Source organism: Artemia franciscana, chromosome 20 (assembly GCF_032884065.1).
Source record: "Artemia franciscana chromosome 20, ASM3288406v1, whole genome shotgun sequence".
Taxonomy (NCBI): Eukaryota; Metazoa; Arthropoda; class Branchiopoda; order Anostraca; family Artemiidae; genus Artemia; species Artemia franciscana.
The window spans coordinates 24,812,867-24,825,853 of record NC_088882.1 but is presented as its reverse complement, the minus strand read 5'-3'; the positions used below and the strand labels follow the sequence as shown (position 1 = coordinate 24,825,853).

Genomic DNA, 12,987 nt, shown 5'->3' with positions numbered 1-12,987 from the left:
TATCCTGGATTTTGCCTGTTTAATGACTGTGGTAGGTTTTCCTAGATTTATGGCGTTGAAAAGATTTTTGACTTCGCCGCCATATTCAAAGTCGCGTCGCTTGCCGGGAACGCCGTAGTATGGTTGGCTAGTTTACTTCTCGACACACGCGCCAATACGGGGGCCGCGTCGCTTGCCGGGGACACCGTAGTTGTTACAACTTTTCTTCTAGGTCTCAGATCCATCAATGTTTCTTGGGAATAGAGTTGACCGCAAGGTCCCCAGTCTTGCGGGTCACCCGGAGCGCGTTGGGTGACCCGCAGTCGACCCTAAGTCGTTCCTGGGATACTGCTGTTACACTCTTTTGACAGCCTGCATGTACATTGTGTGTTTTGATTTAGTTTAACATTCCCTGAAAGTTCCACCTTTGATATCCTTAGCCTTATTAAGATCCAGGATCAAACATGCCCCCTTCCCCAATAGCAAATCCTATATGTAAACAATAAGCAAATTGTGTAGCTTGCGGCCATTGCCCCAAGACCTTAATAACTGGATCTTTCAGCAATGCTAAAGTGGCGCTCTAAAAATTTTTATCGGATGCCTTTGGGGGAGGATAACAAAAAAGGGCATGGGCTGAATGACATCCAATCACTTTTTACTCTTAAAAACGCTCTAGAACTTTCAATTTTCAATCGAAAGAGCCCCTTTAAAATTTCTATGGCAACTCCTTCCACCCGAAATGGCTTAGTAAAAATAAAAATGAATAAATACTCTTTACTTAGATAAATCTTTACTTACTTACACCTCACTCTTTACTTAGACTGTACTATTGCGCTGCCTATGATAAAAATATGCTTAAATAATTTCTAATTTGCTTTATTTGCGGGCCTTGTTCCATTATGGCCTATGAGGGTCATGTCATCCGCGGCGACATATTTACCTTTTTAACAAAATAGCTATCTCAAAATTTTAATCGGATATCTTCTAGGGATTGGGTACCAAAAACATACAAGGGATGGGCCTGGATGCCCCAAATCTCTATTGACTCTTCAAAGGCGTACAAGAATATTTTCGCAAGGACCTTCCAAATGAAGTGGCTCTGGAAAAAAAGATATATAGAAGGCTTATGGCTTTTCGAGCGTAGCCTCTGGATTAACATTTGTTGCTTAGGAGAGTCCGAATTTAATTCCATGAAAAGGTCATTTCAAAACGGACAATCTATCAAAATCTTAATATCTAAAAATAATGTGTTTTTAAAAGCAAACTTTTTTTTTACCTGTTTTAGCATTTCCCCCAGAATTTCCTCCAGATAGACGCACCATAAAGTCAAAATAAAAAGAAAGTATTTAGTCTCCAAAATTCAAAAATAAAATCAGCGGAATGACAACTAAAGCCAATGGCTAGATAACATAACTGCACACAGGGAGGATAGAGAAGGAAACACTTTTTGATAGTTGTCGGGTGGGCCCCATCCTCCTTTGAATTTGAAAAAATTAGTGTCTTAAAAATGCCTTTTATGTGCTTAACCTCTTCCGTAAAAAATCCCTCTTACATCCTCTCCACTCTATGTAGGCTATAGGTTGCACCTGTGTTAAACTTCAGTTGGTCAAGGTGACGTAGCCTTAGGGAGGTTAGGAGACAAAATATATTTCTATCAATTCGTTTCAAATCCAATTTTGTAAACGTGCTCTTCTAACCTTATCTTTTACATGTTGTTCTCACCGCTTTTCTTTTCTTTCTTATTTTATTACTTATGAAGGATTTGAAAAATATTCAAAAATAAAGCTCTGAATGTTAAAAGGGAGCATAAAACATAACCTGTTTCAACTGCACTTCAAGTTCAAAAAAGTTACTAAGGAAATGTTTTTATTGGCACATAAGCACAGTTTAAACAGAGGACTTACCACCTGTAATTCTTTTCTCATAGTACGTGTCAAATCCGTGGATTTCCTTGGAATCTTCTTAATGGCAACGATAATCCCTCTAAATATTCCTATGTGGGTGTATACTTTCTTAAATCCAAGCTCAGGCAAATCCGTTTCACCCCAGGGAGACTGAATGCCACAGCCTCGAAATGTTTCCATAAAAGAAGAAAAGTCAGTTGAGTCCTAGAAAAACAAAGACCGTCAATATCCTCTCTTTTTAATTATATTTGCTGACGTTTTGTAGAGACGATATCCTAAAAGTCCAAAAATAATCTAATCATATTTATAGCATCTAAAGAGATGGCTGCTTCGTACATTTCTTGAGTGCAAACCACTTCACGAGGCCAATGGGTCCCATACCACTCAGTCTGACAATCTTTATTAGTGATTATTAATGGTTGAATAATGATTATTTATGGGTAACAGCTTTATGCGTAACATTAAAAAAAATAATATCCATATAAAACAAGGCCAAAGTAACCATGGAGCATGTTTATTAAAAAATTATTAAATTATAATATATTATTAAAAAAACTCAAAACTCTCGTAGTTTGCTAAACCATTATTTGCTATATTGTTGTCTATATATATGTATATATATAAGTAAAACAGTCAAAATAGGGATGAAACCTTTTTATTGACAGTGAACAGATATAAAATTATTTAACTGGATATTTCGAACACATATACAGTGTTCATCATCAGCAGTAAAACTCAGAGAAGGTTTCATCCCTATTTTGAACTGTTTTGCTTTCGTCATGGAAAGGCAGTGTGGTCTTCGAAGTTATCTATATATATATATATATATATATATATATATATATATATATATATATATATATATATATATATATATATATATATATATATATATATATATATATATATATATATATATATATATATATATATATATATATATATATATATATATATATATAGAGTATATGTATATATTGGTAAACTCATCACAACAACTCATTTATATACTTCCCGAAGCATATTTTGTTTAACATAAAGCTATGGATTTAGCAATATATTACAAACCCCCTCCTATTCCAATCGCAGTTTTCCAAGTTTCCAAGTTTTCCAAAACAAGTTTAATTGAGTGCCAATAAATCACGAAAAATAGAGACTGGTTGAAATTTTTTTTCTGGGAATTACGTTGGTAAAGACTAATGGGAGGATTTCCTTCTAGAATGATTTTCATAAAAATATTCCTTTTTTTGGGGGGTGGGTGTGCTACCAGAAGGAGCCAATCACGAAGGAAACGTAAAATAAACATACATACACACACACAAACACACTATTTTCATGAAAGTGACAGATAGCTTACGATCCACAATTCAAATAGGTTGCAAGATGGTTCACGAAATTTAATCAAAACTAAATATATATATATATATATATATATATATATATATATATATATATATATATATATATATATATATATATATATATATATATATATATATATATATATATATATATATATATATATATATATATATATATATGTACAATATACATATATTGTGAGAACAAAAATGTTTCACAAAAAAGTTCTTTTCCTTATTTTTTGCTGTATTTTAATGGGTGTTCAGAGCACTGTAAAAAAAAAGGAAAGTTTCATTACTGGAGGTTTTTTTTAACATACTCGCGTAGAATAATTCAAGAAAGCTATATATTTTGTAAAGACAGAAAATTGTCTTATAACTTAAAAGAAAATATCTCAATTTTGTGTTTTATTAGTTTGGTAAGGGATGGAACAGTAAGGCTTATATGAGTAAATCTAGTGATTAAATAAAAAAAAAACTAATTTTTTTAGTTGAAAGTAAGGAGCGACATTAAAACTTAAAACGAACAAAAATTACTCCGTATATGAAATGGGTTGTCCCCTCCGCAATCCCTTGCTCTTTACGCTAGAGCTTTTAATTGTTTTAAAAAGTAGAATTGTGCCAAAGAGTCAAACTTTAGCGTAAAGAGCGAGGGATTGCGGAGGGGACAACCCATTTCATATACGGAATAATTTCTGTTCGTTTAAAGTTTTAATGTCGCTCCTTACTTTCAGCTAAAAAATTTTTTTTTCATTTACTTAACCTTTTTTTAATTAATGCACGTTTGGTTTTGGCTCTCCGCACATAAATTATTAAATTGAAATTTGTATATTAATTCTTTTTTTGGCTAAATGGCTTTCTCTTAGTTTTAATCAGACGATTTTGAGAAATAAGGGGTGGAGAAGGAGGCTAGTTGCCCTCCAATTTTTCGGTTACTTAAAAATGCAACTTGAACTTTTAAATTTTAACGAACGTTTTTATTAGTAAAAAATATACGTAACTTAAGAATTAACTTACGTAACAAACTTCCATAATCTTATATTTTTATTATGTATACGAGGGGGTTTGTACCCTCGTTAATACCTCGCTCTTTACACTAAATCTTAAGTTTTGTCCCAATTCTATAAGAATGATCCCTGAATCAGAAAGGCCGTAGAATAAATACTTGAAATTACTAAAAATACTTTAGCATAAAGAGCGAGGTATTTATCTCCTCCTAAATACCTCGCTCTTTATGCTAAAGTATTATTATAACCCCTCATATGCGCAATAATCTCTGTTCGTTTTAAGTTTCAATGCTACTCCTTCCTTTCATTTGAAAAAACGTTTTCATGTTTATTTTTCATTGTTTTCTTATAGTAATGCTAGAAAATCCTGCGCCCTTTTCATTGAATTTTGCTTCCCCCATGACAGATTCCTCCAAGGAAAGATCCTCCAACATAGCCCCCTCCCCTCAGCCCCACCCCCAAACAAAATAAATCCCCCCGAAAACGTCTGTACACTTCCCAATAACCATTACTATATGTAAACACTGGTCAAAGTTTGTAACTTGCAGCCCCTCCCCCAGGGATTGTGGGGGAGTAAGTCATCCCCAAAGACATCGTTGTTATGGTTTTCGACTATGCTGAACAAAATGGCTATCTCAAAATTTTGATCCGTTGACATTGGAAAAAAAGGAGCGTGGGAGGGGGCCTAGATGTCCCCCAATTTTTTTGGTCACTTAAAAAGGGCATTAGAACTTTTCATTTCCGTTAGAATGAGCCCTCTTGCGACATTTTAGGACCTCTTGGTCGATACGATGACCCCTGGGAAAAGGAAAAAAAAACAAAAAAAAAACAAAAAAACAAACAAATAAACACGCACCGGTGATTTGTCTTCTGGCAAAAAATACAAAAATCCACATTTTTGTAGATAGGAGCTTGAAACTTCTACAGTAGGGTTCTCTGATACGCTGAATCTGATGGTGTCATTTTCGTTAAGATTCTACGACTTTTAGGGGGTGTTCCCCCCTATTTTCTTAAATAATGCAAATTTTCTCAGGCTCGTAACTTTTGATGGGTAACACTAAACTTAATGAAACTTTATATTCAAAATCAGCATTAAAATGCGATTCTTTTGATGTAGCTATTGATATCTAAATTCAATTTTTTAGAGTTTTGGTTACTATTGAGCCGGGTCGCTCCTTACTACAGTTCGTTACCACGAACTGTTTGATTTATCACCGAAGGGACACATCAATACTTTTACTTTCCTGTTGAGATTTCTAGCAAATCAAATTTTTAATATTTTGGTGAGGATTTAAATAAAACCTTGTCTTTTTGCAAAGCTTACTGACACTAAGAAATTTCTGTTTCAATAGTTGGAAAACAATCCATAGATTTGACCAACCAGTGAACACAAATAAAACGAATGGAAAAATAATTCAGAAGCATAACAAAGGGAAAATATTAACCAAAAAGAACTTCATGAATTTATGCTACATTAATTTGGCGTGTTTTCTCCCCAGGCACGAGCAAAAAAAGTAGTGCTAGAAAAGGCTTTTACCGTTTATTTTCAACGTTTGTGCATTTTCCTCATTTTGAAAAATCCCATTCATACGCTTGAAACGAGTCTTAGCTTAAAGTAACAATAAATTTCGCTGGACGAAGGAACAATTTTCTTCCAACATTTTACTCCAATTTCCAAAAAGAGCAAAATGGAAATTAGTTCTTTGGATTATGTGGGAACTTAGTTTTATTTATTACAGTGCGATAAGGAGAAACATGATTTAGAAAGTTAAAATGGACTACGTACATTTTCAGGGTCAGATTTGTTTGCAGAATAAATTGGCGAAAGCTTTTTGTTTAGGTCATTCGTTTAAGCAAGTTCAAAAGAATAAATTTATATTTTTAAGCCAGAGAATATATTTATTAGATAAAAAAATCATAGATTATTCTAATTCTCTGGACTTCAATATTTTATCTGGACCGAAGGAAAACGATGGAAAAATGTTTTAGTCTCATCGTGAGGTCCATTTTTTGTAGTGTTCAAAACGTGAAGACAATTTTTATAGTTTCGCCATGAAACATGAATCTTTATATTAGTTTTTTGATCGCACAGATTGGACGGTAGTATAGGTTGCCAAATTTATTTTTCACATCTTAACATTTATTCCTAAAGTCTGAGTAATTTCAATAAAAGCTTGAGACTCACACCAATGATATTCAAACTTTCAAAACTCGTCTGCTCCCTGCAATGACCAAGGGCCAACAATTAACAGAATAAACAGGGAAACAAGATTTATTTTTTTCATTTTCTTAATAAACTTACAAAAAAAATTCTTCTCAAATTTTAGAGGTACTCTAAACTGCCCCTCCCCCACCCCCACCCCCCAATTGAGACCCTTGAAAATATTTACTGGCTCCAAAAATCATTAAATTCAATTGAGAAACTAACAGTGATTTGTATTTCTAATGGAACGAATGATAAGAAATGGCTCTATAGGTGAGTGTTCGACAGACAAAAGCTGAAATAAGCTATTTGCCAACAAAGAATAGAAACATCGAACTGGCTTAAAGTGGAATTACAATAGCCCTTTAGTATCCTAGAATGACATAGTGTTCAAATATAGTATGATAGTGTTTTAAGGTTTCTCGCCACCAAACAACAACACTGATCTAAGGGGATGGTTCCCAGTAGTCTTCTACTAGCTCTATCAACAAAAGAATATGGCCTGATCAATGACAACCATAATGTATTTTTTATGGTTTGGTTTTGGAAAGATGAGCCGTGATGATATCAGCTTATCTTGCGAAATTAGCGACTAGAAAAGGAGAGAGAAAGAGAAAGAGAGAGAGAGAGGGAGATTGACAGAAAAAGAAGGGGATGGGAGAGTGAAAGGGCAAGAGAGAAAGAGAGAAAAAGGAAGAGGGATATAGTGAGAGAGATAGAGAGACGGAACTTGGAGAGAGGATCAGTGACAAAGAGAGAGAGAGAGAGAGAGAGAGAGAGAGAGAGAGAGAGAGAGAGAGAGAGAGTGCGAGAGAGAGAGAGAGAGAGAGAAGCAGAGATGAGAGATAGATGAAAAATAAGAAACAATCAAATAAAACAGACTGTATTTACAACGTTTAGGACATGATTAAATTACAAAATGCATAATTTAACTGATACTAGAAGCAAAAACCCAGTTAAGCACAAAAGCTCTTTTCGGTGACTCTGATATGAATGATTCCAGTTTGACGTAGAGAGTTAGGGTCGATACTGCTAGTTTTATGCTGAAGAGATCGAAGTCAGGGTAACTAAAAAGAAGGCCGATTTTATTTAAAGCTCAAAGTACGCGTAGGGTCAACGCAACCAGTGTTGGAGCTGATGTTGGAGTTTACCTCCAAGAGGTGGTTGGGAAAAAAAATATACAAATCATAATGACCCTGGGAATAGAATGTTTTGGAACAACCCTCAGCAAATAGAAGTTGGAACAACCCTCAAACTTCCCGTTCAGGGTCCAGAAACCACTCTGATCTACGTAGATATATTATAGTAATTGAATTTGAACGGTATGAGATTTGAGAAAATTAGATCCTGAAGGTTCATACCCAACAAATTAAACCTAAGCTTTAAAAGTCTGTCTTAGAGCCTCTTCTCGAAAAAATATGTCAATTTAAAAAAAACATCTTCCATTCTACTATTATGTAATACTAAGAAGAAATACTTACGGAGCTATAGTTTGAGAAGCATTGCTCAGCATCTGTCATAATAGGGATTACCTCCTTTATATCAACCTTCCATAGTAAACACATCAATTTGCGCTCATAATGGTAATGCCTTAAAGAAGAACAAATATTCAGTATTTAAGAATAGATTTTGTAATGCTCATCTTCGCTGGGTTTTTCAATTGGATGTTTGTATTTTAAAATATTACATATTTAAACGATTTCAATACATCATTTTGGGGAGGGGGATGGGGATGTTAATTTAAAAATGGAGAATTACACGAAATCTGTGTGGAAACAATTAAAATGAAAATTTCCTGGTTTTTTTAGCAGGGATTTATCCCTTTACCTTCCTTCTCTCCTTACATTGCGGACAGAAGTGTCAAAAATAAAGGGTAGTTCTTCAATTTAGTTTTGGTCTCAGCAATGAATAAGTTCTGAGACCACACTGGCTATGCATAGCCTACTACTGAACCAAAGGATGAATTTAAAAAAGAAAAATCACGAGTATGATTTCAGTTAAAAAATGAATTCTATCTTTTTCTTAGTTATTTTTATTTGCTCTTCGATTTATTGCCGTACGTCTCAGTGACATATTTTTTTTCTCACTTTTAAGCTGTTCATGACAAGATACATGAATCTGGTCGTTATATTTTTCATGCTTGTCATTCCTTTATACGATATTTGCTTTCAATATCCTACTTAATTTTGCGCTTGGTAGTCTAAAAGGAGTTATTTTACATGTTTCGTGAGACTAAGATTTATACCCTAGCACTCTAAACTAACCGTTGAATCCCCAGGTCTACCCCATTTTCCATCGTTTTGGATTCTTACTCCTGAGATAAACGAAGATTTGTAATTTTGCAAAAGTTACTATATTAAATTCACGGGCTGAAAGAGGTAGTATAAAATTGGAGTTTTTGAAATTAAAGCTGTGGATTCTATGTCTTGAAGGGCTAAGAAAATGGCCGTTTTAGAAGTGATTGACAACTAAAATTATGGTATAGTAGTATAGCATACTTGACACAAAAAAACACAGGGCCATAACCACAAAAAAATAACATAAAATACGTACAAATACAATTAATGACTTACAGATGCAATTATGGGATTCAATTTAAACTTTTAATCAAACCTGTTAAAGCACAGGTAACCATTCAAAAACAATAATAAAAATAAACAAATAGAGTCATCATATAACTCCCTCACGACGACTTATACCCACACGAATTAACCTTGCCTTATTCTTAAAACTAATTAAATAAAAAAAACAAGTTTTTTAACTGAAAGTAAGGAGCGACATTAAAACTTAAAACGAACAGAAATTACTTCGTATATGAAAGGGGCTGCTTCCTCATCAACGCCCCGCTCTTTACGCCAAAGTTTGACTCTTTCTCTCAACTCTTCTTTTTAAAACAATAAAAAACTTTAGCGTAAATCGTCAGTACGTTAAGAATAACCCCTGAATCACAAAAGCCGTAGAATAAATAGTTGAAATTACTAAAAATAATTTAGCGTTAAGAGCGAGGTATTAGGAGGAGGTGAGCCCCTCATATGCATAATAATTTCTGTTCGTTTTAAGTTTTAATGCTGCTCCTTACTTCCAGTTGAAAAACTTCTTCATATTTATTTTTTCATTGTTTTTTTTTAAATAATGCTAGAAAATCCTGCGCCCCCTTCATGGAAATTTTCTTCCTCCATGACAAGTTCCTCGAAAGAAAGTTCCCCCAACACATCCCCTCTTTTCAACCCTTCCCCCCAACCAGAAAATCCCCCTGAAAACGTCTGTACACTTCCCAATAACCATTACTATATTTAAGCACTGGACAAAGTTTGTAACTTGTAGCCCCTCCCACGGGGACTATGGGGGAGTAAGTCGTCCCCAAAGACATAGCTATAAGGTGACTACTCAGAATAAAATGTCTATCTCAGAATTTTTATCTGTTGACTTTGGGAAAATAATTAGCGTGGGAGAGGGCCTAGGTACCCTCCAATTTTTTTGTCACTTAAAAAGGGCACTAGAACTTTTCATGTCCATTAGAATGAGCCCTCTAGCAACATTCTAGGACCACTAGGTCGATAAGATCACCCGTGGGAAAAAAAACAAAAAAACAAATAAACACGCATCCGGGATCTGCCTTCTGGCAAAAAATACAAAATTCCACATTTTTGTAGATAGAAGTTTGAAACTTCTACAATAGAGTTCTTTGATACGCTGAATCTGATGGTGTGATTTTCGTTAAGATTCTATGACTTTTAGGGGGTATTTCCACCAATTTTCTAAAATAAGGCAAGTTTTCTCAGTGTCGCAACTTTTGATAGGTAAGACTAAACTTGATGAAACTTATATATTTAAAATCAGCTTTAAAATGCGATTCTTTTGATATAGCTATTGGTATCAAAAGATACCAATAAACCATTAGAGTTTTGGTTACTATTGAACCGGGTCGCTCTTTACTACAGTTCGTTACCACGAACTGTTTGATAAAACACCCATTTTCCAGCAATTTCTGCCGAAGAGCCTGGAACTTGAATTTTATTTGCTTTCCAGTCAAATTTACATAATGTCAAACATATCTTATGAATTACAACAAAGAAAGTTTTAAAACACTGTTGTAACCTCTGCTATATTAGCTCATTGCAAAGTCATATTAGCCAAGGCAACCCCTTTCCCCTAATCTTCCGGAAAAAATGGATCCTCCAAAATCTTCCTGAAGATTAGTGCTCATAAATACGTCCATGGCAGTTGTCACTAAATAAAAATCGTTAATTTTCGTTAACATTAACTTCCTGAGAGATTTAAGGGAACCGAATTTTCTTTCGGGAAAATCCAGTGAAACAACCTAAAAATTGGGGATAGTAGAAGGACTGGTTATAGCGTAGCTGAAAATGTTAATTTTTGATCAAGAATTTCATAGCCTGAAACTTAACTATTTTAAGTAAGACGTGTCTGTATTTTAAGAGGTTACATTATTTGTAAGCATTTCAGGTTAAAAAGGTTTGTTTTTCCTGTGGTTCACAGCCCGATGCCAATGTACACAAATTACCATTGATAAATAATCTATAATTTATATTAATTTTGTTTCTGAATGAATTATGATCTGGTTCCCAAGCTATTTTGCTTAAAGTTGCTAGTCCGAAAGAAACAAAGACCTAAGAGCTCTTATGGCACTTGTGACGAGGTTGGAATAGCTAAGAGCTCATATGGCATGAGCTCTAGCAAAATTCTAAGAATCAATAGATTGATTGAAAAGGAAAAGCAGAGGCTTAATACCTGTCGGGATTTAAAATAAGAGATCTGAGACACGAGGTCCTTCAAATATCAAAATTCATTAAGATGCAATCATCCACTCGTAAGTTAAAAATACCTCATTTTCTCTAATTTTTCCTGTGCCTTCAGCCCCCCAGATGGTCGAAGCGAGGAAAACGACATTATCAAGTAAATTTGCGCAGGTCCCTGACACGCCTACCAATTTTCATCGTCCTAACTCGTCCAGAAGCACCGAACTCTCCAAAGCACTGGAAATCCCCCAACTCCCCAGAGGGGATCCGTTCAAATTATGTCAATCACATATCTAGAACAGGATTAAGGATTAAGATCTTATCAACCGTTCGTACGTTACAAATACCCCATTTTTCCAATTTTTATGAATTACCCCCCCCCCCAAATCCCCCAAAGAGAGCGGATCCAGTTCGGTTATATCAGTCACGTATCTTGGACTTCTGCTGATTCTTCCCACCAAGTTTCATCCTGATCTCTCCACTCTAAACGTTTTCCAAGATTTCCAGTTTCCAAGACATCTGTTTCCCCCCTCCAGCCCTCTATGTCTCCGTATCCGATTCAAATTGAAAATCTAACATCTGTAACATAAGGTCCTTCTATATATCAAATTTCTTTAAGGTCCGAACACCCATTCGAAAGATAAAGATACCTCAATTTTCAGGTTTTCCAAGATTTCCGGTCCCTCCCCACCCCCAACTCTCACCAATAACACTGGATCCGAATGGGATTCAAAATAAGAGCTCTGAAGCACAAGATCATTCTAAATATTAAATTTCATTAAGATCTTATCAGCCGTTCGTACGTTACAAATACCTCATTTTTTCCAATTTTTCTGGATTACCTCCCCCCCCCCAAATCCACCAAAGAGAGCGGATCCGTTTCGGTTATGTCAGTCACGTATCTTGGACTTGTGCTGATTCTTCCCACCAGGTTTCATCCTGATCTCTCCACTCTAAGCATTTTCCAAGATTTCCAGTTTCCAAGACATCTGTTTCCCCCCTCCAACCCTCTATGTCTTCGGATCAGATTCAAATTGAAAATCGAGCATCTATAACATAAGGTCTTTCTATATATCAAATTTCATTAAGATCCAAACACCCATTCGAAAGATGAAGATACCTCAATTTTCAGGTTATCCAAGATTTCCGGTCCCCCCTAACTCTCCCCAATGACACTGGATCCGATCGGGATTTAAAATAAGAGCTCTGAAGCACAAGATCATTCTAAATATCAAATTTCATTAAGATCTTATCAGCCGTTCGTACGTTACAAATACCTCATTTTTTCCAATTTTTCTGAATTACCCCCCACCCCAAATCCACCAAAGAGAGCAGATCCGGTTCGGTTATGTCAGTCACGTATCTTGGACTTGTGCTGATTCTTCCGACCAAGTTTCATCCCGATCTCTCCACTCTAAGCGTTTTCCAAGATTTCCAGTTTCCAAGATATCTGTTTTCCCCTCCAACCCTCTATGTCTCCGGATCCGATTCAAATTGAAAATTGAGCATCTTTAACATAAGATCTATCTATATCTCGAATTTCATTAAGATCCGAACACCCATTCGAAAGATAAAGATACCTCAATTTTCAGGTTTTCCAAGATTTCCGGTCCCCCCCCCCAGCTTCCTCCAATGACACTGGATCTGATCGGGATTTAAAATAAGAGCTCTGAAGCACAATATCCTTCTAAATATCAAATTTCATTAAGATCTTATCACCCATTCGTACGTTACAAATACCTCATTTTTCCAATTTTTCTAAATTACCCTCCC

General features: G+C 35.1%; 1 protein-coding gene across 1 annotated transcript in view; it reads right to left on the bottom strand.

Annotated features, from left to right (window-relative positions):
* LOC136040030 (guanylate cyclase 32E-like) overlaps positions 1-12,987 on the bottom strand; it is a 265,444-nt gene that overhangs the window by 73,599 nt on the left and 178,858 nt on the right. The window contains exons 11-12 of the mRNA XM_065724096.1: positions 7,936-8,044; positions 1,884-2,087 (exon numbers count right to left, since the gene is read on the bottom strand). Of these exons, the coding sequence (XP_065580168.1) occupies positions 1,884-2,087; positions 7,936-8,044 (313 nt within the window). The remainder of the gene's footprint in view (positions 1-1,883; positions 2,088-7,935; positions 8,045-12,987) is intronic.